The 27,405-nt window shown below is 60.0% G+C and overlaps 1 protein-coding gene across 3 annotated transcripts; it reads left to right on the top strand.

Moving 5' to 3' along the window:
- The first annotated feature begins 279 nt into the window (after positions 1-279).
- Positions 280-25,579, top strand: LOC104333362 (argonaute RISC component 1). Of its 3 annotated transcripts, none has more exons than XR_012765732.1 (20): positions 280-378; positions 8,033-8,216; positions 8,956-9,076; positions 9,188-9,369; positions 9,641-9,777; positions 9,912-10,046; positions 10,325-10,412; positions 12,054-12,201; positions 12,537-12,656; positions 13,521-13,643; positions 14,010-14,143; positions 15,381-15,565; positions 15,732-15,891; positions 16,168-16,258; positions 18,282-18,476; positions 18,563-18,697; positions 19,570-19,671; positions 20,525-20,724; positions 21,112-21,594; positions 25,268-25,579. XR_012765732.1 is itself a non-coding variant. In XM_075437747.1 (19 exons), the coding sequence occupies exons 1-19, from the start codon at positions 354-356 to the stop codon at positions 21,218-21,220; spliced, it is 2,574 nt and encodes an 857-aa protein (XP_075293862.1). In that variant the 5' UTR covers positions 280-353; the 3' UTR covers positions 21,221-25,578. The 3 variants fall into 3 exon arrangements, 1 of the variants encoding a protein (XP_075293862.1); XR_012765731.1 differs by having other exon boundaries at positions 23,144-25,578; XM_075437747.1 differs by having other exon boundaries at positions 21,112-25,578.
- The last annotated feature ends 1,826 nt before the right edge of the window (positions 25,580-27,405 follow it).

Raw genomic sequence — 27,405 nt, 5'->3', positions numbered from 1 at the left:
AAAACGGGTCTGGGCGGCGGAGTGGGGCAGGCCCGGGCGGCGCCGCGCTGCTCCCAGCCCCCGGGGCCAGGGCTCGGGCTCTGCCCCCCGCCCCGGCGCCCCCCGCCCCGGCGCCCCCCGCCCCGGTGCCTCCCCCCATCCTCCCCCCCCCGCCAGGTGCGGCCGCGCCGCCTCGCGCGGGCCCAAGATGGCGGCGGGCCCGGCGGGCGCCGCCTTTGTTGGGCGCGGGGCGGGGGCGGGGCGGCGCGTGCGCGGCGGGGCGCGGCGGCTGCGGCGGGCGGCGGTGGAGCCCCGGCCCCGGCCCTGCCCGGCCCTGCCCGGCCCCGGCTGCCAGCGGCGCCCGCGTGGATGGGATGGAAGCGGGACCCTCGGGAGCAGGTGGCGGCGGCGGGGCCGGGACCGGGCGCTGCGGGCCGGGCGGCCGTGCGGTGCGGAGGGGGGGCCGTGCGGTGCGGAGGGGGGGGGGGGCCGGGGAACCCCGCGGCGGGGGGCGGGGGGGGGGCCGGGCAGTACGGGGATTGGCGGGGGGGGCTGCGGCGTGGGGAGCCCCGAGCCCCGCGGTACCGGGGTGAGGGGGGGGTTGGAGGCGCGGGGAGCGCTGCGGCCCGGGCCCGCGGCCCGCCCGGGGGGTTGGGGGGGCCGAGCCCTGCGCGCGGGAGCAGCAGCACCCCCGCCCCCCCCCCCCGCGCCCCCCCAATGCCCTGACAGCTCCCAGGCCCGGACCGGGGGGGGGAGCACAGCTGCGGGGTCACCCCGGGTTCCCGCACACCGCTGGGGTTCGCAGGGGGCCGGGGGCGGGGAGGGGGCGGCGGGGGCTGCGGGGTCACTGCCCGCGGGGAAGAGCTGCTCCGGCCCGTCCGTCCGTCCGCCCGCCCGGGGAGCGGCTGCGGGCGCGGCGCGGGGGTCTCCCCATCCCCGCGTCACCCCTGGCCCCCGGCGCGTGGTGTCGGGGCTGACCGATGGCCGCTGGCAGCGGCGATGCGGGGTCTGTGCGGGGCCGTGGGCGACGCAGACGGCGCTGGCGCCCGCACCCTCCCGCCAGCTGCCAAGGGGCTCCCCAAGAGCCCCCCGGACGGGACGGGGACCCTCGGGGTCCCCGGGGCGGTGGGGGCTGCGCTGCGAGCGGGCCCTGACCCGTTCCCCCTTTCCTCCCCAAGCCTGGCGGGGGGTCGCCTGCTCCCGCCCGGGTCACCCCGCGTGCCGGGGAGCCTCTCGTGACCCCGCGTCGCGGGGGACGCCGCGGCCCCCGCCCGGCCTCGGCACCGCGTTCCCGGCCGACGGAGCCCCGGTGGGGCTGGGCCTGGCGCCGAGCTCTGCCGACCCGGGCTGCCACCCGCCGCGGTGACCCGGCCGCAAGCGGCTGCGCCTGGGCCCGCGCGCGGCGGGGGAGCCCGCGGCGTCTCCGACCCGCAGGTGCTGCGCGGGGGGCACGCGCTGGCTGCCCTTAAAAGCTGAAGTCGGTTTCCCCCCAGCTTTTGGGGTTTTTTTATCCCTCGCAAACTTCCTAAGCGCTGTTGGTCTGAGCTGCTGTCTTCCTGTGCTAAACCCCGCAAAAAGCCCGGAGCTGCTCCGTCTGCTGGATCCCCTTATCTGCAGGAAACACGGAATGGCACGTGCATGTTTCTGGGACGGGATTTTACCGAGGAACAAAGCCGGGAGAAGCCCCTTGCCCCGAGACGCGGCCCGTGTGATTTATCTCGGAGCACTTTCCGCAGCCTCGCTCCAAACCCGGGGAAGGACAAAACAGGGCCGAGTTCCCAAGATGGCAGGCGCTGAGAGGCAGCCAGACCAGGCAGAGCAGCGCTGCTCTTTCGGCAGGGTGCTCTGCGGCGGAGCTGCGGGCGGGTTTCAACCTCGTCGCCGCGTCCGCGGGGCTGCCCGTGGTGCGGCACAGCCGGCACGGGGCCGCGGTGGGACACGGAGAGGAGCCGGCGTCGTCTTTGTCCGTCCCCCCCGGCGCTGGGGGCTGCCTTTGTCTGCTGCTCGCGGCTCCGCGCGTCCCCGGCTGCTGCCTGGGAAGTCTGCGGAGCCGCTGGGCTCGGCAAGGCCCCCGCGCTTCGAGCCGTGTCCGTGCCGCTGGCATCGCCGTGCCACGCTCCCCGAGCCGGAGCAGCGGGCGGTGGCGATGCTCCCGCTGCTGCCGTGCTCCGTCGCAGCGCCCGCAGCTTCGCGCTGGCCGGGGGGACCGCGTGCCCGGGGAGTGGCGGCACCGGCCATGGCAGCAGGTTTTTAGCTTCACGCTTCGGAGCTCGTCGCCCGCGATTTCCAGGCGGAAAGCCGCGGTTTGACGCGGCGCAGCGATGCCCTTTGCCGCGCCTGGCGCTCGCTGTCGAGGCTGCGAAGAACTAAACGGCTTTCAGAGGTAAATCCCGCAGCAAAACAGGGCAGAGCCCGTTTTCGCGCGTTTCTTGGACGCGGCCATCACAACGCGGGGCACGAGCAGCGCTTGGGCGTCTCAGACTCCCTCAGACTCCCTCGGAAGGTGGGCTCTGGGGCGCGGGGTGGGTTCGATGCCGCAACCGGAGCCCTCTGCCCCGTCTGGGCATGAGCTGCTGCAGCTCAGTTCAGCATCGGACCGAAGAGCGCCCGCGCGACGCCGGTCGTGCTCCCGGCGACTCGGGAAGGAGCCGGCGGCCGGAGCGGTGCCGGGGCTGGGGAGGTGGGATGGTGCCTGTGGAAGTCTGGGCTCTGCGGGACGGCGTCGGTGACCGCGTGGTTTGAGCCGGCGGCTCTGGAGGTGTTGAGGCTGGAGACTGGGAAAGCCGAGTGCTCGCCCCGCCGGCCTTTCCTGCCACCGCTCGCTTTGGCTCCCGACGGGGGGCTTCACTTCCCTGGGGGGCTTCTGGGGCTGCGGTGGGGTGGGAGACGGCTCAGGGTGAGGGTGGGAGACGGCTCAGGGCGAGGGTGGGCCACGCTGAGCCCGGCGTGCCGGGGCCCTGCTTGCTCCTCGCCGACTCCCGGCTGCGTTTCGGCGGGGAGGGCGTGCGGGGAGGGGGCCGTCGCGGACCCGCCGCCGCCGCAATAAAACTGCCTTTTGTCTGGGCGCCGTTCCCGCGGCCCCTCGGCTGAATGCGGCGCTGGGGAGGATTGAAATGACATGGTAATTTGGTGCCGGCCCAGCGGCGGCTCTGCCCGGGCGCGGGCAGCTGCTGGGCAGCGGGTCGGGTACCCCAGCTGTTACAGTAAATGAGAGGAACAAAGCGTATTCCAGCACTAATTACCCCAAACGGGCTTTCCCTTGCCCTCGCCGCCATCTCTGCCCGCCGGTGCCTCGTGCGTGCCCAGCGAGGCGGCGGCAATGCTCCCGCCGCCGGCGCATCCCCGGGGCACGGCTTTTGTGTGTGAAAGTCTGGGATTTCTCCAGGGCCGCTGGATTTATAATGGCGGGCGGATTTCATCCCCCTCGCTGGCCGCATTGTGCTGCGGGAGCAGCCCTGGCCCCCAGCCCCTGGCCCCCAGCCCCCGGCCCAGCGCCCGCATTTACATGACAAAGTGGGAGCCTGGGCGGCTTCGCCATGGAGAGTCGAGGTACCCAGCAGCCCCCCGTACGCAGCAGCCCCCCGTACGCAGAACCCCCCCTCTCTTTGGGTCGCTTTTTAACGAGGCTGCTTCTGCCCGAGGGGAACGGCTCGTTTCGCCGCTGGCCGCTCGCTGCGGCTCGGAGGTGCCGGGGGACGCCCCGCTGCGCAGCCTCTGGCACCAGGGAAATCGTGGGGGGACCCTGAGCACCCCAGGGCAGGGACGTGGCGTGGGAAGGGGCGAGCCCAGCCTGCGCCTTCGCCAAAGGGCTCCGGGGTCTCTCCTGCCTGGGCGAAGCAGCCGAGGCCACGCAAGAGCCGGTCTCGAGCGCCGGATGCCGCAGCTCCCGTCGGGTGCTGAGCATCACCCCGGTCCCCTGCCCGCGCCGGCTGCCCCCGTGTCACTGTCCTTGTGAAGAGCCAGGCCATGCACAGGCACTGGGAGGTAATGGCTTCTTCAAAATCTTTTGGATCTCACAGTAATTTGTAAAGGAATAGTCGTTATCGCTCCCTGCCTTGCTGAGCATGACCCCTGCGGCGAGCCTGGGGCCGTGTGCGTCTGCGGTCGCCAAAATAAAACCCTCAGTCAGCCCAGGGCTGAGCTTTCCCATCCTTGATGCCGGCCTTGTGTCCTGCCCTGGTCTTTGCTGAGCGGCTCCCTGCCGTCGCGGTGCGGCTCCCTCCGGCCGCCCGTTACCTCGCGCCCGCGGTGTCTCGTGGCTCGAATCGAAGTCCTGAGCCAGGTTCTGCGTTGCTGGGGGCTGAGTCCTGTGATTCACCATCCTAATCGCGAGGCTTCAAGTTCAGAAAGCATCTGCTGATCCTCCAGCGCGAGGGTCTGTACGGCGGAGCGCTGGTTTGGGGCTGGCTGGGGTGCGGGGTGGGTGCGGGGCGGCCGGTCGCCCCTCTGCAGCGCGGCTCCTGCCAGCCCGAAGCTGCTTCAGCTCCTCCCCGGCGCTGACGGGTGCCGGGCTGCGTCCCCACGTCCGTGGGGATGCCGTGGGCACGTGCAGACGCCGTCCTGCTCACGCACAGCTCCCGGGATCGTCGCGGGGATGAGGAGGTCCGGGAGGGGAGGAACTGCGGGTGCTGGCCGTGGTGTGGTTGCAGGATGGCAGCGGGGAGCTGCTCTCCTCTGGCAGGGCTTGGGAGGGGGCTGAGCGGTTTCTTGCTCGAAAGGCAGAGCAGGGACCGGAGGCTCCAGCGGCGCTGGCAACTCTTCGGTTGCGAACCGTGGTTTAAAAATGGCCCCGCTTGCAGCCAGGGAGCTGGCAGTTGCCAAGAAATGTTCCAGTAGCTCATCCGAAGGGCAGTTTCTTCAAACGAGCTGCCCCTGCGGCGCAGCGCAGCTGTTTGTCTCGGCGGTGCCCACGTCGGCCTCGGACATCACCATCTTCTTCCTCGGGGTGCTCCGCGTCCCCTGTGCCTTGTCCGAGGGGGCCGGGGCCAGGTTAGCCCCAGGCTCGGGGCTCCCGGCAGAGTTTGGAGCAAGAGCAGAGCTTGGCTGTGCAGAAGCGGAGTTCAGCCCCGGGATGCTCTCGAGGGTCGTCTCGTCCCCCGGTGTCCTGCGGCGCGGTGGCCTGCCATCGGCAGGAGAGGTCCTGCAGAGGTGCGGTGCAAAAGTAGACAGCGGGTTTGAAGCTTGGTTTGCTGCTCTCGTGTTTTCCCACTTCTGATATTTTTAGCCTGGAGCTGAAATTTGGATTTAAAAGGGAAGTGGAAGGGAGCAAGGGGTGCGAAGAGCACCGTGTGCTCAGGAGCCGGGACGCTGCGTGGGGGCTGGCGCGGGCAGTCGGCCGCCCGGACGGAGCGCTCCGAACATCCGCACGCCGCGCTCCCCGCGCCCGGCCCCGCCGGCCGCGGCCTCGGGATGCGAGGAACGGGTGGAAGATGCAAACTGGGACAGGTGGAAACGGGCAGAGTGGGAGAAGGGCAGCAAGGGCAGATCGCGCCTCGAGCGCGGTGGTGTTCCGTGCTGCGGCCGTGTTTTAAGGTCCCTTTGAGCCCAAGGGTGCTGTCGGCTCAGAATCGCAGCTCGGTCCCGTGGCCCTGCCCTGGCGCCCGTCCCCAGGGCTTCCCTCGTACGTCTGCGTCAGAGGCTTTGGGAGCAGCGGTGCTTCTCTCGGTGTGGGTTTGGGGCACAGGCTGCTGTGAGTGGGATTTGGGGTTGATATTTTGTTTGCTGCCTCCCATCATCCAGAGGAAGCTTTCATCAAAATGTTTTTCATTTTCTCTGGTTTTTACCAGCAGCTTCCCTGGGGTTGGCCTTCCGTATCGATGTGACTCGTTTGGGGTTTTTTTGCTGAAGAGCCGTTGAGAATTACGTTAAGCATAAAAGGAAAGTTCAGGTGCTGGGACTTGAGTTATCTTGTTGAGTTATCTGGAGTTCGAAACGCCATCGTTAATAACCGGTATAAAACCAAAGCGAGCTGTTACCCTGCGAAATCTGGCCGTTAAATAATCGCATCGTGCAGATGCAGTAACCTGTTTCCTGTTTCTCGTGGCATCCTCCCTCCGGCAGCGGGCCGGAGTTTGCTGGGGGCTGGAGGGGGAACGCGTGCGTCTGCGGGTCCTGCTGACCAGGGAGCTGCGGCCGCGCGGAGCCGGCAGCCCTGCAGCTCCGTGCCGCGGGAGCCGGCGCTGCTCGCCGTCGGGCGCGGCGGATGCCGTAGCCTGTGCCACGCGTGCCGGCGGGGAGAGGCGGTGGGGCTGCTGCCGGCCCCTCGCTTCGCCCCTGGCAGAAGTCCTGGGCAGACGTGGTCCCTCGCCTCCTGCCGCCAGGCAGAGCCTCCCCGTTGCGCCGGGGCTGGCGCGGCCGTGGGACGAAGCCTGCCTGCGCTGCCTGCGCTGCCTGCGCTGCCGGGACACCCGGCTGAGCTCCCGCAGCAGGACCACCCCAGCCCTGGCACGGGGGCACGGGGTGCCAGCAGCCCCCTTCCCTGCCACAGCCGACCCCGGGCGTTCTGTGGGCTGAAGGGCGACGTGTTCGGAGGAGAACGCGTGGAGGCAGGGGTAGAGGGTGTCCACCTGCCACGTCTGGCAGACGGAGCTGGGCAACAGCACTCTGTGGCAGAGCCCCTTGGCAGCGTTAGACAGAATCACAGAATCCCAGCATGGCAGGGGTTGGCAGGGACCTCTGTGGGTCACCCAGCCCAACCCCCTGCCCAAGCAGGGTCACCCAGAGCAGGCTGCACAGCACCGCGGCCAGGCGGGGCTGGAATATCTCCAGAGAAGGAGACTCCACAGCCTCCCTGGGCAGCCTGGGCCAGGGCTCCGGCACCCTCAGAGGGAAGAAGTTCTTCCTCGGGTTCAGCTGGAGCTTCCTCTGCTTCAGTTTGTGCCCGTTGCCCCTTGTCCTGTCGCTGGGCACCACTGGAAAGAGTCTGGCCCCGTCCTCCTGACCCCCACCCTGCAGATATTTGTAAGCATATATTAGGTCCCCTGATGGGGCTTTCTTCTTGGGGTCCGCAGCAGCGTCCCATTTCTGCTCGCCCCCCCGCCCGGCAAGCCCCGACCCTGCTGCTCGGCGCAGGGAGCTCGCAGGCCCGGGCTATTTTTGGAGCTGCCCTTGCAGCAGAGAGCTCTGCGCGCCGAGCCCAGCGCGGGTCGGCTTGGATGTCGCCGTGGCTGCCGTGCGCGGGGCGGGCGATGCTCGGCCCGCTCTGCGCTCCTTGGGATGCTGGGGGTGCCCGGGGAGACGCCGACGGAGGGATTCATCCCGCAGGAGCTGCGGGGGTGGGCAGTGAGAACACCCCGCTGGCTCGGCGTGCCGGTGTCCCCAGCCGCCTCCGGTGAAGGTCGCTGCCGCAGACCCGCGCGAGCTCGCAGCGCAGAGACGGGGCTCTCTTGCTTTCTAAACCCGGGGCTGGCGAGTTTCTTGCCGCTCTCGTGGTTGTTTCCGTATTGCGACATTTCTTGGGCGAAACAGAAGCTGAAATGCAGCTTTGCGGCAGCGTAGCGGGCGCTTTCCAAGCTCTTTTAGTATGGACATGAGGTGCAGCCTGCCCTGCGGTGCCAGGAGCACCGATCCTGGCCTTCTGTCCTTGCGCCTGGTCGGGGAGCTGAGTTACAGGTATCGCCGCGCACACCAGGACGCGGGTGCGCCCGTGCTCGGGACAGACGGACAGCGGGAGTCCCTTGTCCTCCCGAGGTCTGTGCTGCTGCCGCGCGGGGCCCTGGGCGAGTCCCGGTCCCTACGGCACAGCAGGGAGTATTTATCGGTGGGTGGTTTGGCGTGTGCAGAGCCCGTGGTGGCACAGCGGAGCAGAGGGCTCGGCGCTGCCCTGCGACGGCGCGGTTGGCGCCGGCGCTTGCCGGATGGCGCGCAGGGAAGCTGCTCCCAGCTGTGCTGGTCCGGATTCTGCCACTGCCACCTCCTGCCAGGAGCATGGGTGGTGGGAGACCTCCCAGTTCGGGAGGCAGTGACGGGGAGCGCCGCGACTCTGCGCTGTCTGTCTGTCTGTCTGGGCAGGGGGTTTCTCCCGTCCCTCCCGACCCGTATTCTCTCCCCGCAGCTGCAGGCGCATACCTGCCACCCTTGCAGCAGGTATTTCAAGCGCCGCGTCGGCCCGGGATAGGAACCGTTGGGAAGCCCATCAAGCTCTTGGCCAACTACTTTGAAGTGGACATTCCCAAGATCGATGTGTACCATTATGAAGTGGATATCAAGCCCGACAAATGTCCACGCAGAGTCAACAGGTAAGGCAAGTATTAGAGGTTTTGGCACTCATTCTCCACTTCCAGCTTCCTCGTGGAGGCTCCGTAAGTGCCTGTCTCTGCTGTCACCAGTGGATGCCATCAGGGTGACGTGGTGGCAAGGCTCAGGGCGCTGCCTGGCACCCACAGGTGGCTGGACCACCTCAGCCATGTTTGCAGCAGCGCTGGTTCCTGGCCCTGCCACCTCGGAGGTCCTGAACCTCGGCACAGTCCCCTGCTTCTTCAAAGCAGCTGTGCTATTTTGGCAACAATCCTGTATTTAAAAATAGCAAGCCCCAGACCTCGGGCCATTGCGTACTTTTCTTTGTTTTTCTTTTTGACGCCCTCTTCGCTGCCTGTCCCCTCCTGCCCGGCAGCCTGGGTCGCTCTGCACTGGGACGAGCAGATGCTGCACATGCTCTTGGTGGCTGCTGGCAGTGGGTCGCTCCCTCTCGCCCTCCCAGCACGCGCAGGGGGTCTCCGGCGGGCGCGCGCTCCTGCGTGCCCCGTAAACGCGTTCTGCCGAAGCCGACGTACCGAGCTGCGGGGCGAGGCTGCTTGTCGGGGGCTCCTGCCTGGGGATCTCAGCTCTGCTCTGTGCTGCCCTGCGGCTCGCAGTGCCCTGGGCAGCGAGGCTGGGGACGGGCAGGTCGCAGGAGGCGTCGGGCTGTCAACAACCCGGCAAAAGCAACCTCCTCCTTCTCTCCCCCTGCCCCTCTGCTTGCCGCGCTCGGCTGCGTAGGGAGGTCGTGGAGTACATGGTGCAGCACTTCAAACCGCAGATCTTCGGCGACCGAAAGCCAGTCTACGATGGGAAGAAGAACATCTACACTGTCACGGCCCTGCCCATCGGAAACGAGCGGGTAAGAGGGGGCGGCGAGCCCCGTGCGGGCAGAAGGACCGACTAAAAACCGCCTTGTCCCCTTGTGCCTGCGGGCATGCCACCATCGCTTCCCCTTCCCTTCTGCACCCAGGTTGACTTTGAGGTGACGATCCCGGGGGAAGGCAAGGACAGGATATTTAAGGTCTCCATCAAGTGGATGGCCATCGTGAGCTGGCGCATGCTGCACGAGGCCCTGGTCAGCGGACAGATCCCCGTGCCCCTGGAGTCCGTCCAGGCGCTGGATGTTGCCATGAGGCACCTGGCTTCCATGAGGTACCGGCGGCAGGGGCCGTGCTGCGAGCACTGCGCGTGCCGGGGAGGGACCGGCTGCCCTCGGCCGGCCGTAGGGCTGGGACGGGCCTGGGAGGTCCCTGGGAGGAGGCGGCCGTGCCTGCCGTGCTGCGTGGTGCAGTCGCTCTGGATGCTCCTGCAGAAGAAATCAACGGGGTGACGCAGCCGGAGGGGCAGGCAGCGCGTGGGGGGGCTGGGGGTGCTTCGGTGGGGCTGGCGGGTGCTGTGTGACACCATGTGCCCTGGTTCGCAGGTACACGCCTGTGGGTCGCTCCTTCTTCTCCCCCCCCGAAGGTTACTACCACCCCCTGGGCGGCGGCAGGGAGGTCTGGTTCGGCTTCCACCAGTCGGTCAGGCCTGCCATGTGGAAGATGATGCTCAACATTGATGGTGATGTATTTTTCACGCTGGGGATCTGCAGCAGTGGGGCTGGGCGTGTTTGGGGAGGCCGGGTCCAGCCGGCTCTGGGGCCAGGTCCGTCGGCTGGGAGGGAGCGGAGACGCATCGTGCTATCTGTCCTGCAGTGTCGGCCACCGCCTTCTACAAAGCCCAGCCCGTAATCGAGTTCATGTGCGAGGTGCTGGACATCCGGAACATCGACGAGCAGCCGAAGCCGCTGACCGACTCGCAGAGAGTGCGTTTCACCAAGGAGATCAAAGGTAGAGCCCCAGGAGCGCTGGGGACCCGACGCCGGCCGTGCCTTGTCTGCTGGCCAGCCCCTGCAGCGACGTGGGGGTACAGGGGGGGCACACGCAAAATGTCTCCTGGGCACTGTTGCCTCCCCCCGTGCACTTGACAGGGCGTCTGCAAGCACGTCTGCCCTGCAGACAGTTAATTATTGAAGGCAGGCGTCGGCAGCGTTCCGGGGAAGCTGGGTGAAGGGGGATCACTCCTGCCTTTACCAGTGACTCTGCTGCGTCTCCCTGTCTTGCATCAGGTCTGAAAGTCGAGGTTACCCACTGCGGGCAGATGAAGAGGAAATACCGCGTGTGTAACGTTACCAGGCGGCCGGCCAGCCACCAGACGTAAGGCGGGTGGGGAGATGCCCTTGGAAAAATCCGAGCCGTCCTCCCTTTTAGCAGCTGCTGGTGTCGTTAGGGAGAGCTGGACGGGGAAGCTCCAGCCTGCGGTGGCGAGAGGAGATGCGTTCGGCGCTGTGCGGCGGCTCGCACAGCCCCGTGCCACGCGTGGCGAAGCGGGCGGGATGCAGGGGAGGGTGGGAGCGCGGAGGGTGCTTGGTCTGGCAGGCAGCGTGCTGCAGCGGGCGGGAGCTAACACGCCAGGAACTGCCCTAGTTTTTACCTCCGAGTTTGGTTTTCTTCTTTCTTAAAATAGACACTGCCAAAGCAGAGGCTTTGACAGGGATAAAGCGATCCCCTGCCTTGAAATTATTTGCGTGTGCCTGGGAGCAGACTGGGCCTGGGCCCCTCTGCGTGTCGGGGGCTGCCCTGCTCCCGCAGCCGGGACGGCAGCGCCGCGGAGGTGGGACCCTCAGCACCAAGCGCCGGGTGCCACGGCCCATGGGTGTTCCCAGGGCTCGTCACTGGGGCTTGCCCTGGGAATTGCGCTCGGGGAGGCTGGGAAGCAGGACGGGGTTGGAGGCAGAGGCGGGGGGGGAGCAGGCGGGACCCCCCTGTGCGGGCAGCGGTGGGGACAGGGCTGGGGCAGGAGTATTTCCAGAAATTTTGCCAACAGTGGAGAAAAACAAAACGAAACAAACCCAACAAAAAACCCAATACAATAAGAAATTTTGGCTCATGCTGTACAAACCCAAGCGCTGACAGAAGATCTCCCAGTGCTTGCCTGATACCAAACCAGCAGTGCCTGCTCAGGCTGGCGCCCTCCGGCTTCGGAGCCCCCACCAGAGGGGGGGCACCTCCCTCGCCCAGCCTCATCTCCGGGGGTACCTCATGGGGTTCCTGCGCCTGTCGCCGTGTCCGCCCCACTTCCCCCGCGCTCCAGCATCCTTGGGTCCCAGCCCTGGGGCCTGGTGCGCGCAGGAGGAATGCGACGCCTCGCCGGGGCGTGCGGGCTGGCTCGCCTCTCTAATTTTGGCTCCGTAAAGAATATCGGGTCAATTCTTCATTTTCACGGAGCTCTTTATGGAGCCGTGAACAGCTGGTGCTGGAGGAGGCTGGGCGTCACGCGCCCCGGCTGTGGACGGGCGGCACGGCGGCCCTCAGCCCTGCCACCGGGAAGGCTGATTTTTTTCCTGTGGTTTTGAAGGGAGATTCCCCCCTCCTGCCCCCCGTGCTCTGCCCGCCCCGGAGCCCCTGCCCCGTGCCGAGAGAGCCCGGTTAGCCACTCCCTGGAGCTCAGCCCTGCTCCCGGGGAGGACACCGAGCACAGAAGCTCTCCTGCATGGCAGTGTGCTGTATTTATGTACCTGGCAGTGGCATGCGTGGCACGTCCTGCAATAAACATTTGTCCTGATTAGCTGGATTAGTGAGGGAGAGCTTTATTTAGGGCCCTCAGTCCCACACTGAGGTCAGAGTATTCCAGACTCGATTTCTGAAAATACCACTGTCGCGCTTTTTACTTTCTTTTATGGTAGCTGGGAGTGGGAGCCTGCCAGTTCCCTCTCTTCCCAGCCAGGGTAGGTAGTGCTGGAGGTCTGGCAGTGCCTGTCTTGAGTGGGTGCATCCTTTGTGTCTTGCCTCTGCCAGGTTTCCCCTGCAGCTGGAGAGCGGCCAGACCGTGGAGTGCACAGTGGCTCAGTACTTTAAGCAGAAATACAACCTGCAGCTGAAATACCCCCACCTGCCCTGTCTCCAGGTTGGCCAGGAGCAGAAGCACACGTACCTGCCCTTGGAGGTGAGTGCTGGCCCTCGCCGTTGGGCGCCCCGGCTTTTGGGCACCGTGCAAAACAAAGGCAAGCGGCCTTTGCTGCCAGACGCGTGACAATGTTCTGCAGCTAATGTGTCGTGGGCACTAATTGCCTCAATGGTGACCTGGCAAGAGCTGCTTTTAGTAAGCGAGGGAGGAGACCACGCTGTAGAAATGCCATTTTCCTGCAGCTGCAGGCTCAGCGTCTCTGGTCTGGGGCTGGCTGCAGGGCCCAGGTGCGTGCCCACGGGGCAGGTCAGCCGTGGTCCCCCGTGTCTCACCTGTCCCTAACACGTGGCTGCCGTCTCTCCCCTGCCACGCAGGTGTGCAACATCGTGGCAGGCCAGCGGTGCATCAAGAAGCTCACAGACAATCAGACATCGACCATGATAAAAGCAACAGCCAGGTCTGCCCCAGACAGGCAGGAGGAAATCAGTCGCCTGGTACGTGGCACGAGTCCCTGGAAGGGATGGGAGGGACGGTGTCGGGGCTGCGGCTCTGATGGCGCGTTACGGCATCATGTCCGTGGTGAACCTTGCTGTGGTCCTGCTCCTGAGCTGCTCTGCACTGGAGAGCTGCGACCTGCTCAGAAGATGCTGGTGGGGTTAATGGCTTGGTTTTATCACGCTCTGCTCACTGAATCCTTGGTCAGAGATGTCTGGACGTGTGTAATGGACACTGGCATAGAGGAGCACAGCTCAAAGTGACCGTGGAAACTCGTGTGCAGCAAATCCAGGTCCTCGCAGTAGTGGAACCTGACCCAAAGGGAGCTGGAACTAAAAATAGGAAAATAAATTAGAGAAATGACCCTGGCTCTGGGTGTACATGGGGCCTGTGCGTTGTGGGGCTGTGGTACAGGAACTCTTGTCTGCAGGTCAGCCCGGGGCGAGCCAAGCGAGCAGCAAACCCGGCTCCGCCAGCAGCTGGCCAGGAGGTGGTAATGGTGCTGGTGTTACCCAAACGATGTCTCTGGGCTTTCGAAGCCGGGGACATTTGGTATTGCTTCTGGGACCCTTGATAACAGTCTCTTACCAGTCTGAACCTTCCCACTGGAGCCTTAAATCTCAGGAGCAGGCTCCGCTCTCAGTTGTGTTGGTCAGTGCGTTCAGAAGTCAGGGCCGCCATGGGTCAGTTTGGAGGACAGGGTTTGGCCCTGTTTGTTAAACTGCTTGCCCTCCCCTTATGGAGAGGACTTCAGCTCCGTAGAGATCGTGACTTCAGGTGCCCGTGTTTCCCGGCCGGGTGAAGCTGCGTGGGATGTAGCAGTCGGTCTCACTCCCTCCCATGGCCCTTCCTTCCCTCTGCAGATGAAGAACGCCAGCTACAACTTGGATCCGTACATTCAGGAGTTTGGGATCAAGGTGAAAGATGACATGACAGAGGTGACGGGGAGGGTCCTGCCCGCGCCCATCCTGCAGTACGGAGGCAGGGTAAGCAGGGCTGCCTTTCAGGTTTGCAGGTTAGAGCTTGAATTTTTGATCAGAGCGCCTAGGGTTTGGGTTTCGGGTTTTGGGGTTTTTTTGCAATACAAATGTTCTGGAAGTGTGGCCAGAAGTCGTTCAGTGACAAAAAAGTGAGCTGAAGGGGAGAAGGATGCTCAGGGTAAGGCAGCTCGGGTGAATTTGCCATCGCCTTTGAGGAGCTGAGACTCTGCATTGCCCGTCGCCACGTGGCCCGGCAGGCCCTGGCAGTGCGCGGCTCTGTGATGGGGAGCACAGCCAGGGTGCTCCCCCGGGGCTGCCGGCGTGGGGCCGGGCAGGACGCGGCACCGCTCTGACCGTCTGTTTGCCTTGCAGAACCGGGCCATTGCAACTCCCAACCAAGGCGTGTGGGACATGCGAGGGAAGCAGTTCTACAACGGCATTGAGATCAAAGTCTGGGCGATTGCTTGCTTTGCCCCGCAGAAGCAGTGTCGCGAGGAGGTGCTGAAGTAAGGAAAGGGGCAGCCCGCGCGGGTGGGATGGCGTGGGGGGCCGTGGCTCGTGGTGCGGCCACCCTGCTGCTCCCAGCCTGGGGCTGCATGCCCTGCGTCATCAGGTGTGGATCCGGATTGCTCGTGGCACAGGTTTGATCCGGGTGCAGACTGGGTGTTCGGTCTTGTTTCTGTTAGCTCATCCGGAGCGCCTGGCTGTTTAGCCTGGCTGCAGACAGTCCCTGAGCCACTGCAAAGCCTGCCGGGTTGTGGTGGGCACATCGGCACTCAGCATGTGCGAGCTGGCTGTCAGGCTCTCCTCGAGCTGCTCTTTGCATCAGGTAGCTGCAGTATCGTGATCCCGTACTGCCAGCCCCAAAGCTGTATTGAACTCTTCTCAGCTGAATCTCCTCAGAGAGATGGGGTTGTGAGGGATATTTAATGAAAAGTTTCCCCAATAGCCTTCCTGAAATAATATAATTCATGTAGGAAGCATCCTAACTCACCACGGGTTTTTATTACGAAGTCTTTGGCTTTCTGAAAAGCTTTGGTGGCTTAGAGGTTCTCTGCTTCCGTAGCAAAGCGACACAGAGCGGGGACGGTTTATTTGATGGAGGGAAATGGTCACCTTGGTTTTGGATTGTGCCGGGGACTCAGGTTTCACCTGACCCAGAGCGGATGCATCGAGGCGAGCATTTTGTGTGTCTCTTCTGGTTGTTTGGCATGGTCTGTGATGGTTTGGAGCAGCTCAGAGCCTCTGTGTCTGCAGTGACGGGGGGGAGGTGGGAGTGACACCGCGCTCCTCTTGTGACCCTTTGGGGCAGAGCTGGGAGCCCTGCGCTCCCTCGGGCTCTCCCCGCATCAAATTTATCCTTGGCAATGCAAACATCCAGAGTGCAGCTGAGCGCTTTGTCCGGTTTGGTAAGGGAAGGCTTGCATCAGCCACTTGTCTGGAAACCAAGCAGGTCTGCTCCCCCCTTCTCCAGCTTTCTAACGGAGAGCGGTTCGCAGCTCTGTCACCCCTCAGGAGTCAGTACCCGGGTAGGAGGTGCCAGGAGGGGATGGTTCAGCTCTGATACGTCTTGGTCTTGTGTTTCCCGTGCCGTGCGCTTGCTGGATGCTGTAAAGCAGAGGCGCGGTGGCGTGGTGGTGATGTCCCCGTCTGAGTCCTGTGCCGCAGCACTCGCTCCGCGGTGGTCGGGGCAGCTGCCGTGCGGCGGGGCTCAGGGCTGAACGCTTCTCCCCCCGGGGACAGGAACTTTACGGACCAGCTGCGCAAGATCTCGAAGGACGCAGGGATGCCGATCCAGGGCCAGCCCTGTTTCTGTAAATACGCCCAGGGTGCAGACAGCGTGGAGCCCATGTTTCGACACCTCAAGAACACCTATTCAGGGCTTCAGCTCATCATTGTCATCCTGCCAGGGAAAACCCCGGTGTACGGTGCGTCTGGGGCAGGGGTGGGTGGGCGGAGGAGAGGGGCTTGGCTCTGGCTCAGCAGGGCTGGCGCTGCTCCTCCGCAGCGATTTCTCTCCCCGTTTCCGAAGATGCTGCTGGAAGTGGTGCATTGCTGATTGCCTGTGTGTTCACCTGCTTCCTCTGCCCACAGCCGAGGTGAAGCGCGTCGGGGACACCCTCCTGGGAATGGCCACGCAGTGCGTCCAGGTCAAGAATGTGGTGAAAACCTCCCCGCAGACCCTTTCCAACCTCTGCCTCAAGATCAACGTCAAGCTTGGCGGGATCAACAACATCCTTGTGCCTCACCAGCGGTGCGTATGGCCGCTGCCTCTCACGGTGCTGGGGCTTGTTCCCCACGTCCCTCGTGGTGCTGCCTGCCTGGGGAAAAGTGATCTGTGGGTGGCTGCATAAAGTAACTGCTTGAAATGGGGGTTCACAGCCTGTCTCACCTTGTAATGAGCTGTTGGGGTGCCCAGGCCAGAGCCCGGAGCTCGGGAGATGTCCTCTGTGTGACTTGCTTGTCGCCGTTGGGCTGTGCATCACCCTGAACGAAAGGCTGACTGCTGCTTTCTCTTCTCTCCCACCAGCTCTGCCGTCTTTCAGCAGCCGGTGATCTTCCTCGGGGCCGACGTCACTCACCCGCCGGCGGGAGATGGGAAGAAACCCTCCATAACGGCGGTGAGTGCCCTGTCCGGGGCCAGGCGTGGTGCCGGGGAGCCCTGCGGGGTCGCAGGAGCTGGGACAGGACTCGTGTCTGGAGAGGGGCTGTGTCACCACTGTCCCCGCGGTGACACGGGGTGGCCCCGTGCCCTATCGGGTGTTTCAGTCCCTCTCCAGGGAGGTGGGTCCCCGGTCCCCTCCTGCCTCTGCGCAGAGGGGCTGTGGTTTTGGGGAGCTGCCGGGAGAGCTGCCAGCAGATGGGGCTCACGATGTGCCGGACCCCGCTGCCGGACGGGTGTGCAGCCGGAGCCCTCGCTGGGCATCCCGGTCCCGCGGTGCAGCCCTGGGAGTGACCTTCCCCAGGCAGGGAAGCTGGGGAGAGCTGGGGTGACAGGGCTGCTTCTGAGCCTCTTGGAGAGGAGGTTTTCCCTTCGCCCCAAGCGAAGAGGGAGCATCCATCGAGAGACGTGCTGCTCGCGCGCCGGTGAGGCTGGGTGGCAGCTCGTGCCCTTCGTCAGGCTGTAGGACGTCGCCTTGTGCTCGTTGCAGCGAAGGAGCGTGTCAGGTTCTCGTAGCGTCTGTTTTAATTAAGTACGTCAGCATTTTCCTATTGAGTTCTTAACTTTCCAGGACTCATAGCTCAGGTTTTCCTTGGCATGCAAATGTGTCTTTGGAGGAGTGGTTTTTTTCTTAATTAGAAGGGTTTGGGAAGTGCTTTTGGCTGTTTGCTGTAGGTGTGGGTGGGACAGAACAGTCTGTTTCCTGGCGGCGGCACTTCCACTCCGAAAACATTTTCTGTGTTTTTTGTACTGGACCACTGTGGGGGTTTTTTCCTTAATTTTTATAAAAGCATTTTTGAAGCTGCAGGGGAGGAGAAGGGTTGAGCCTTCAAATGGACTTGATCTTGTCCTTGGTCCGTAGACAATAAAAGGGGGTCCATGGCTGAGGCCAAGGGAAACATTTGTTGAGCACGTCAGCTCTGCTGGTGCAGCCCAGACCCGAGACCTCCGTTTGCGAAGCAAAAGTAAAACCAGCGCTGAGGGCAGGGGCAGCGGGCTCGACGCCGTGAGGATGTGGGGTCTGGGGGCTTCCCCTCCGCTCGGGGGTGCAGCGAAGCAGCCGGGCATCTGTCTCCCAGCGTGGGCCAGCACCTTCTGTGACGCCCATGACTCACGCTGTGCCCCAGCCCTGCGTCCCGGCCGAGCCCAGCTGCTCTCGGCTCTGTGCCCTGACGTCTTCGAGGTCTCCCCTCCAGAGCGCCTGGCTGTGATGGGAACTCCCCGCTCGACGGCTGCTGCGCAGTGACTCAGCCCCGCCGTGTCCTCGGTCCCCACGGGGCAGACCACGGCCGTCTGCACCAGCACAGGATGTGATGCCGGTGGATGCTCCGTGCGGGCATTTCCCTGGTGCAGTCGCCTTTGGCAGAGGGTCTCCAGGCAGCCCGGGGTGGGCAGGGCAGTTGTGCCACAGCTGGAGGGGCGAGGACCGGCCGATGGCAGGGCTCCCAGCGTTGCTGTGGTACCTCCACAGCAGCTCTCACAGCAGTGGCATTGCAGCTGTCGTACCTGGGGCTGTCACTGCCCTGGCGAAAGCAGCGGAGCAGGGTTTGGGGTCACACAGTCCTCTGGGGAAGCCAAAAAGCTCCGAGTGAGGGGTGGAAGGAGAAAGTCTTACACAGGCGGTGGGATGGGCGGCCCCGCTCCCCCCTCGCCCCTCTGCTGCTGAGCAGGAGGAGTGACGCAGGGGCAGAGCAGCAGCAGCCCCACAGCCACGTCGCTCAGTGGCACTGGCCAAGCTGTCTCGCTGGAAATTCTCACACACACCGCGAGGGCCACGGCCGAGTGTGAAACCAGGACGTGGCCACAACTGGGGACATCCTTTTTGGGCGCTAGTTGCCTGCACAGTATTTGTTGTCCCATCTGCCAGTCTGCGAGCTCGGGGTGCTCTGCCCGCTGCCAGCAGGCAGAGGCCAGGAATGTCCCACGTCCCCTCCATCCTTCCTGCTGTAACGCGTGGGCCTGGCCTGTCTCCGTTGCTGCAGGTTGTGGGCAGCATGGACGCCCACCCCAGCCGGTACTGTGCCACGGTGCGTGTGCAGCGTCCTCGCCAGGAAATCATCGAGGACTTGTCCTACATGGTGAGGGAGCTCCTCATCCAGTTCTACAAATCCACGCGCTTCAAACCCACCAGGATCATCTTCTACCGCGACGGCGTTCCCGAGGGGCAGCTCCCGCAGGTGAGGAGCCCTCGGATACCGAAGGGTGCACAGGGACGACTGCGTGCCAGCGTGCCCCTTCACCCTGCGTGCCCTTGTCTCTCCAGATCCTTCACTATGAGCTCCTAGCCATCCGAGACGCCTGCATCAAACTGGAAAAGGATTACCAGCCTGGCATCACCTACATCGTCGTCCAGAAAAGGCATCACACCCGTCTCTTCTGTGCAGACAAGAACGAGAGGGTGAGCGCCACAGGGTGCCGGGGCCGGAGGCGGCTGATGCAGCCCTGGCCTTTCGGAAGAGTCAGCCCTGACTTTGCCGAGGGGAAAGCTCGCCGCTGGCAGGCAGAGAGCTCTTTCTTGAATGAAACGTGCCGCTCGGTTGACTCCCGCATCCATGCGGATTAGGCTGCTGCTGGAAACCCGGACAGCTGTTTGCTGTTATTAGGAGTTGCTGGGTGCTGATGATCCTGGTGACTCTCCTGAAATAGCCGCTGTCAGCTTGAAAACATCTGTTGTTTTGGTGATAGCTGTAGCTGCTGACGTGACAGGACTAATAACCCCTTGCTTGCTCGCAGCTTGTTCGTGTGTGCTGTGCAGTGACATTGATCGCTGTAGCTTTTCCTAATTTGATCTAAATTTAGTGGTTAGATCTAGTCTAACCAGACTCTGGCTTTACCTGAGCATGAGGATTTAATCTTGGGAACCGAGGGCAGTTTTTGATCAGGCAGAGTACACTGTCTGCAGAGATCCCTTGAGTTTTGCTCACTTAATCCTCATTTCTGCAGCAGGATGGGCCAGTGCCCAGCCCTCACCCTGCCTGCGTTCCTTCTGATGCTGTTTGCTCTATCTCCGCGTCATGCCTGGTGTTGCTGCTTGCAGAAAATGCCAGCAAGCCTGTTCAGGCAGGGAGCAGAGCAGGATGAGCTGCTGCTGTTCCCCCTTAACAGGCACTCGGGGAGCGGCTCTGCACGGTGCTCTCAAACTTAAGATGCTGTGGTGGGGACCCTGCGCTGTGGCCCTGGTGCAGGGCAGGTGTGTTACAGATGGTGCTCTGGGCAGCTGGAAATAACCAAACTCTGCAGTGCTTGGGTCTCTCTTTCTGTTCCCTGTAGATTGGGAAGAGCGGGAACATCCCAGCAGGAACAACAGTGGATACAAATATCACCCACCCCTTTGAGTTCGACTTCTACCTGTGCAGTCACGCCGGCATTCAGGTACCGCGCTGTGGAGCTGGCTGTTGTGATGCTGCTGGGCTGCTTCGGCGGTTCTTGCAGATTGCACTCTCGTGCACCTGACCTGGCCCTGTCATCGCCTTCCTCCAGCGCCGGAGACGTGGGCACTTAGTCCAAGCTGCCGTTGCGGTGGTTTGGCGAGCAGATGCCAGGATGGCGTTGCTGCCGCGTTGTGTGGCACGTACTTGGTTTCTCTCCTGGAGCCAAGGATCTCTCCTCTGAGATTTTTCTCCTGCAGAGTGGCCAACTCAGCAGCTTGTCAGCTGGTGTCTGAGCGTGCCGGGCTCGCTGGGGTGTCTGGTCGTCAGCAGGGACCTGTTGTCTGGCTGTGGGCGGGAGAGCTGGGGCCAGCCAGCCCTGGAGCAGGCAGCTTGATTTGCAGCTGCCTTTCTTCAGGCAGCCAAGATTAGTCAGAAACCGTACTGAAAAAATTGCACTCATTTCATCTACAGCTGCTTCCGCAAGGGAGGCTTTTTGGCGTCCTCTCCCCCTGCCAGGAAAGCGGGGTCTGGCCCGGTTTGGCGGGGAGGCGGTGCGAGACGTGACGCAGTGGCTGTGCGGCGTCAGGAGCCAGGGCTGGCAGCACAGAAGCACCAGCAGTGCCTGGGCACGGAGCAGCTGCGTTACTGCTGGTTTGCACCTTGGTTCCTGCCTCGCGGTGCCTGTGCCCGCATGGGGTTCTCACATCAGGGAAGCGCAGGCGTCTCTCCTGCCCAGGCTGCCTGCTGGGCCGTTCTGGTCAGGGAGGGAGGGATGAAGATGTGAGGAAGCTGCCTGTGGCCGCCTGCATCTGGGCATGGGCAGCACCTTCCTCAGTGCCTCCTCTCCTTCCCAGGGTACGAGCCGGCCATCCCATTACTATGTGCTCTGGGATGACAACCGGTTCACCGCGGATGAGCTGCAGATCCTCACGTACCAGCTGTGCCATACCTACGTGCGCTGCACCCGGTCGGTCTCCATCCCGGCCCCGGCGTACTACGCCCGGCTGGTGGCCTTCAGAGCACGGTACCATCTCGTGGACAAGGAGCACGACAGGTGAGAGGGCACGGCAGACCCCAGGGTGGGGGGTGGGCAGGGGCATCACCACCCTGCCTCAGTGCTCTGTGTCGGAGCAGCGCTGCTGCAGGCCCTTTCTGGGGGGGAGACCCGCAAGCAGCTGCATCTGCTTTGGTACCAGCCATGGGGAACTGGGGGTGAAGGAGGGTTAGATCCCAGCCGGAGCTCGTCCCGGGGTGTTTGAGCGTTACCAGCCACCTCGAGGTGCCGGGATCTCTGCAGCACCCGACATGGTCACCAGCACACCCAGCATCCCTGTACGCTGATGCCTCCCTGCGCTGCCAGCGCTCGCGGACTCTCATCTCCAAGGGGGTTTCCTGGGGGGGAAATATGAAATAATTATGTGGTGATTTCCTTGATTTTCAGTGGCGAGGGCAGCCATATATCTGGACAGAGCAACGGCAGAGACCCCCAGGCCTTGGCGAAGGCTGTGCAGGTTCATCAGGACACTTTACGTACCATGTACTTTGCTTGAAAGCCTAACTTTTGTTACCTCACTCAAGAAAGCTTTCAGATTTGTAGGAGCCATACAAAAAAGGAAGCATTGGGACACCTTGGTTTTTTTCCAATGAGAAATCACTGCAGGGCAGGCAGCGTCGATTCGAGGCAGGAGACCAGCACCACGGGACAGAAAGATCCGACACCTCTGTAGGATTGGAAGAGACCGATGATTATTTTTTTAATTTTTCTGGCTTTGCAAAGTTTTGACCTGACCAAACACGTGAAGGCATTCAAGGAAGGGATAAAAATCCCAGGAGGCAGAAGCAGGTTTTCGTTTTTAAGATGCAATACTATAGACTCCTGACTGTGAAATGGCGGATTTGGTCCTCCGTTGCCCACCCGGCGCTGGTAGGTATTTTTTGTGGGGGTTGGGGGGAGGGGATTTTTAGAGCCTTAAAACAGAAGACTAGATTTATAAAACTAATATTTTAGAATATGAGATGCTTTAATGGGTTAAGGGGAAAAACAGCTAGTTTATAGGAGAATTCTAACACTAACAGTTCCCCGCCCCCGAATAATTCCCCCCGTATAATGTAAGGCACCCTAGCACTTAGCTCAGAACTGAAAACTGTCTTCCTCGTGTTCAAAGCTAGTTAGCTGCTGCCATTTGAAGCAACAGTCACAGACTTTTCCATGGGTGAGTGCCTTACTATGATGCTGCAAAATTTCAATGTTTTTAATCTTGTAAGGAAAATAGTATCCTTGTCTTGATGGTGGTCCATATTTCCATCGGAAGGAGTTGATTTCTATGGTCCTAAGTTGCAGTTTGTGTTAGATCGCGACCTCATGGTGGTTAAACTCCATTGAAAGATGTGCACTTTCATATAGGACACGTTTAATGGCTGCTGACCCATTTTTGTTTCCAATGTACTATTTGTTATTTAAAACTGTTTCTGACAAATGGGGGCATCTTCATCCCATGAGGACAGAAATCGCTATCGATTTTTTTTCTTTTTTTTTTTTTCCTGAATTTTTATGATGGACACCGGGATTTTTTTACTAAACATTATTTTTATACGATACTGAGTCTGTTGCCAAAATACACAAGTCATTAACATTCTCAGAGTTTACATCACTGCGCTTCCCGAGGCTGTGTGCTCACGCCAGAGATTTCTAACGTTCCCTGGTTCCTAATGTTTCTGAGTGTTAGCAGCTGCGGTCCGTGCAGCGCCGGGTACCCCGCAGCGCCCGTCTCCCGTGTGCGTCCGGCACACGTCTGCCCGGGTCGGCTGCTGGCTGAAGCACCGCGTGCCCCGCACCTCCAGACTGTCACCCTCTCTGCTGCTAGGTTTTGCTGCTCTTTGTGTCATGGCATCACCGATCTCATGCACAAGGTTTTTTATTCTGAAAGCACACCAGATTTGTTCCTTAGTCAGAATGATGAAATCCTTGTTATTGTCATGGGGGAAACTCCTACTGATTTGTGTTTGTGAGAGGAAAAAAGCCTTTTCCCAACAGTAACATAGCGACTGCTTTCCAGGCTCCTTTTGCTGCACAGAATGACCGTTATGCACAGCGGGGCAGTAGTAGCAACTCAATATCATGTGGGCAGATTCTGTTGTGGGGTTTTGGTTTTTTTTATATAGAAGTGTGCACAGCGTTTCCTTCAAGAGAAAAAATGACATGCACACTCCTGTCAAGCTCTTACAGGGAAGAGCACTGCTGTCATTTTACTGCCAAGCGCGAACGCGTTTCCAAGGCAGGTCCACCACAAGCACTGCCCCTTGTCAGTACGCGGGGATAGAAGCACACCTTTTTGTTTAGTACTTTCTGACATTTAAACTTGCCTTGCCTTCATGAAAACCGCATTGGTCGTGTTGGCCCATTGACCTGTCCTAGCACCAGGAATTCACTCTACCCGTTTTCTTTTTGGGCAACATGTTTGTGAAAAATGAAGACATCAATATGCTATGCAAACTAAGTGCTGAGCCCACTGATGTCACGCTTTGTGAAGATCCTACGTTTAGCACAGTCCTGTTTTTCCTCAAGACCTACAGTATTTGGTTCGCATTCTCCCTTGCACCTTGTGTCAACCTCCACTGCTGTATATCTGCAAGGTGACGGGGAGGAGACCGGGAACTGTTCATGGTCAGTAGGGTGGTGAAGTCTTAGGAAGGCTTTTAGCGAGCAGGGAATGCATCAACACTAAGCGTCAACGTGAGAAGCCTACATTCCTGTACACAAGTGCCTGCATAGCGACACCAGTTCAGCACCTCTCCATCTCATCCGCAGAACTCTGGCTTGTGTTCATTGAAAGCGAAATGATCTCAGAGGGGCTGTACCCGCTCACCGTGCGCTAGAATGCCCCTCGCTAAGAATAGAATCGGGGTTAAGGTCAAGGTTCTCTCTGCAAATCAGTTTGTTCACCAGCATTACAACGGAACGCACCTGGCTGCCGTTCTGCAGCAAGGGGCAAAGATATTTTGATTTCTAGTTTTTATTTTAGTGTTTTAGTTGGGTCTAGAATTCTGAAATGTCTTTTAGTAGCTGTGGCATAGCACGTGCCATTTTTAATCATTTGAAAAGAGATAGTGTGGGCATTTACAGAAACAGCTTGTTGCTCTGTAACAATTTTTTTTTTAACCTTGAGACTTGAAATGTAAAATGGACCTTTAAGATTTGCACTCATTTGTAAGGTGGCTGTTCATAGAAAACTATGAATGAAGACTTGCTGATGTAGCACCTACTTTTAACAGCAATTTTAACTACACAAAAGCTTCACAGCTTCTGAAACTCTCAGCCGTTGACTTGCAGATCGTGTTCTGCCCTTACTTCACCCTCTGCGTTGGGTTTTCTTGGTTTTGAATAAATAAAAAAGCCAAACTCAGTAGCTGCTGTGCCCTTTAAACCCTGTTTGCATTTTGAAGACATTTAGAAGGGGTTTGAGTTACCCGCGTGTTTTGTATAATGGACTATGCACTGTACCTTCTACACGGCTCCGGCATTCAGCATTTCTACCCTTTTCCTGTCCGAGATGCAAACGAGTAGCTGCATGTCGAGGTGCTGTGCATTTTGCTACCCACAGCGGCTGGGTGTTAGCCCAGACACATCCCTGCATTTGTAGTTAGCCACAAACCCCACAGGGACATCCCAAATGGCTCCCGAGTCTCTGCCTTCTCCACGCGCACGTGTTCCTTCTGCAACTGGAAGCGTCGCCGGGTGCGTGCAGTCCAGGGGGAAGAGGAGTGACTTCCGTTTACCTGTCGGCTGTTGGGTGCTGTTTGTTTCCCTTATCTCATATCCGAACAGAACGGGGGACGAGAGGGCAGAGCAGCCCTCTCCCCAGCGCTCCCAGGGCCAGTCGGGGTGTTCTGGTGTTCGCACGCGTACGAGCTGATGTCTTAGTGTCAGAAAGCCCAAGCATTCAACGTTGCCTCACGGAAGGTTTTCTTCTTGGAAAATTAGTGTGAAATAAAAGAATGTGATTCTTTCAGGAAGGGAAGCCAGACAGCAGGACAGCAATAAACAAGTGAAATTCATATCTTGCCTGAGTGATTTGCACTTCAATAGTTGTGAAAGAAAATTTACGGGACTCCAGTGCTTTTGTGTTCGATTTCTAGCCCCTTTCGTACCTCCTTTATACAAGCAAGTGTTGAACTGTACGTAGGGTGTTTACAAGGCACCCTGTTTGGGTTGTTATTTTTCTTGTGGGTTTTTTTTTTGCTTTAGCTTGAACTCTGTATGGTCCATTTGTTAAATAGACGTGAACAGTTGATGTACAGTACTTACTAAACAAGCAGCAGCACAAACCTTATTTTATTAAGAAAATATGGCTTATATTTTAAAGGTTGAATATCCTTTTTTTTTTTTCTATGTGTGGAATTAAGGCTGGTAAAGAGTAACAAAATCCTTGGATTAGGCCAAAAGAAAATACTGTAAGATCATAACCACCTCTTTATTAAAGAAAACGGTATGATGAAAGAGCTCCAGAACATTGTATTTATATTTGATTTGATTGCGTTTGTGGATTTTTTTTTTTTTGCCTTGGTCCTGATTTTTGCTTGCAACTTTGACTTTGCAGTCCCAAGTGTCTGTTACCCTGTAACTGTCGGCAGAAGACCTAAATAAAAGCAATGTGAATACGTTGGGGTGATGCTCCTGAGTCAGATTGTCTGGGGAAGGTGCATGCGCAGTCCTGGCCACTCACTCGAGAAGGGCTTGGGGACCAACGGTGAAATGCTGACTGGAGCTGAATTGCATCAGCTGCTGTGGAGGATCCAAAACCCCTCACTTCCCAGATTTCAATTTAATGAAACACTGGAGCGAACAAATACGTGCTTAAAACTTCTTGGAATATGGTAGCCAATTCCACTTTTTATTAAAATGTCATCTGTCTGAGAACTGGCTTCGTCTGAGCTCCTTCAGTTGTTAGATATCAGAAGTGTACCCCAAAATAGGCTGCTTCTCCAGCTACATTATGTGCCTCGGGGGCTATAAAAGGCCGGTGGCTCCGAGGTGCTTTAAGGACAGGTTTTGGACTCCTTTTGCATTGGGGTTAAACGCAGTCCTCTGGGTTTCTGTACTGCGTCAGGTTTTACGTTTCCCAGCTGTGGAGTTCCTTGCAAACACCCGACAGCTTCTGGCTGTGTCTTGGGGCCCAACACTGGAGGTTGTTTGCCATCCACTGAATTCCTTGGAGCTGCTTGTGCTTTACCTTGCAAATGTGCATTGACATACCTGTAGATGATGAATTATTTAGCAGCTGAGCTGCAGCTGTGGGTTTCTGAATAATGCCAAGGAATTGCAAGGAAGTGCTTGCTAATGGCATGCACGCACTCACTAGCTGATTGCCCTGAACTGCAGCATGCAGAATGTGTCGTACTGAACTGAGCATCTGCACACATCTTCCTCCTGTTTCTAACGTCGTATAGCCTCTTCTTTAACTCCTACCATATAACGGAAATCTTTTGCAGTTCCAAGGGGACCGTTTCTGTGAGAGAGGTGTAACAGAAAATTGTGCCTTGTGCAGCTGGGTCCAGAGTCCTGGAAAACAGGTCGGACTCCTGGGTTTCAAATGTTAGGTTGGCATTTGAGCCCTGGTGCTTGGTTCTGATTACAGAGTCCTAAGCTGCCGAACCAGAAGTGCTCGCGTGCCTCTGAAGTCTGTGCACGCCGCAGAGATGCCTCCCGCCGCCATATCTGCTTGATCTTGGGGATCACATTTCCCCTTCCCTCTCAGGATTTCAGTTAAGGAAATATTCTGGTAGCTTAATTTTAATTTGCATGGGTTTAGAATCCTTACTCTGTACCTTGCCCAATAACTAAATTTCTGCTTTTTAAGACTGATTTAGCTGGCAGTCCCAGGATGGTCATAATTAATAATGATTCTGAAATCTGGATTATGAATCTCAAACTCCTCTTCTGCTGGCCCAGAGTTCCAGTTCTGCGATGCCTCCCTGGCTGTTTGGCTGGGAAGTGCCGGTCTCGCCACCCGCAAAGGCAACATCGTTTCTTCGTAACGAGTTGCAGCTCAGACCTGCTGGGACAAGTCTCAATGTCCTGTTCTTACCAAAATATGGTATTTTAGGGGAAGAGGAAATGGAGGTAAGGGTGCCTGGCCCGGCACTGAGCCTGGTGCACCTGAACCTGCCCCACCTGCGCACAGTCGCGTTGCTCCTTCCACCCTCTGCTCGCTTGGTGACAGTTTGTGCACCAAATGTATACAAAGCGGTACTAAACGTTGTTAAAAACACTGCCAAAAACTGAGAAAAGGGCAGACGTATGCTCTGGATTTATGCCGATTGAGTGAATCACGGTCTTTGCTCTTCTCACAAACCCTAGGTACGTGGAGCCCTTGCTCCTCTGCAGACTGGAAGACCAAACGAGCCTTCTGTCAGTCCTTTGGCTGCTGGGGGAGCATCCAAGGACGATGGGCATTGACCAGCTTTTTTGCAGCCGAGCGCACGGTTCTCGGGTGTCTTTCCATCTCGCTCCCCGAGACGGCCGTTTCACAGCCCTGTGGGTGGGAGGCTGCGTACTCACCCCTGCACCCTCGTTACCCGCCGCAGCGCCTCACGCCTTGGCCTTGCCTGGTGCCTGGCCGGTGCCTGGCCCTCCCGGCAGCCCGCTCTGCCACTCGCTCCCCGGGCTCCCGCCGTGCTGCCTGGCAGCATCCCTCTGGCCGGCCGCGGGCCCTGCGGCATTGCCCGGTTGTCCAGC

Source organism: Opisthocomus hoazin, chromosome 17, assembly GCF_030867145.1.
Source record: "Opisthocomus hoazin isolate bOpiHoa1 chromosome 17, bOpiHoa1.hap1, whole genome shotgun sequence".
NCBI classification, from domain to species: Eukaryota; Metazoa; Chordata; class Aves; order Opisthocomiformes; family Opisthocomidae; genus Opisthocomus; species Opisthocomus hoazin.
The sequence above is the reverse complement of the archived record's forward strand: the minus strand, read 5'-3'. Positions and strand labels throughout refer to the sequence as shown.

What these genes read in the sequence shown, in the direction of transcription:
- LOC104333362 (XM_075437747.1), top strand. Translation starts at nt 354, where the DNA reads ATGGAAGCGGGACCCTCGGGAGCAG. An exon ending in AGGGAAAACCCCGGTGTACG is followed by an intron (nt 15,566 to 15,731) that starts GTGCGTCTGGGG and finishes CTCTGCCCACAG; the next exon opens with CCGAGGTGAAGCGCGTCGGG. An exon ending in AGAAACCCTCCATAACGGCG is followed by an intron (nt 16,259 to 18,281) that starts GTGAGTGCCCTG and finishes CCGTTGCTGCAG; the next exon opens with GTTGTGGGCAGCATGGACGC.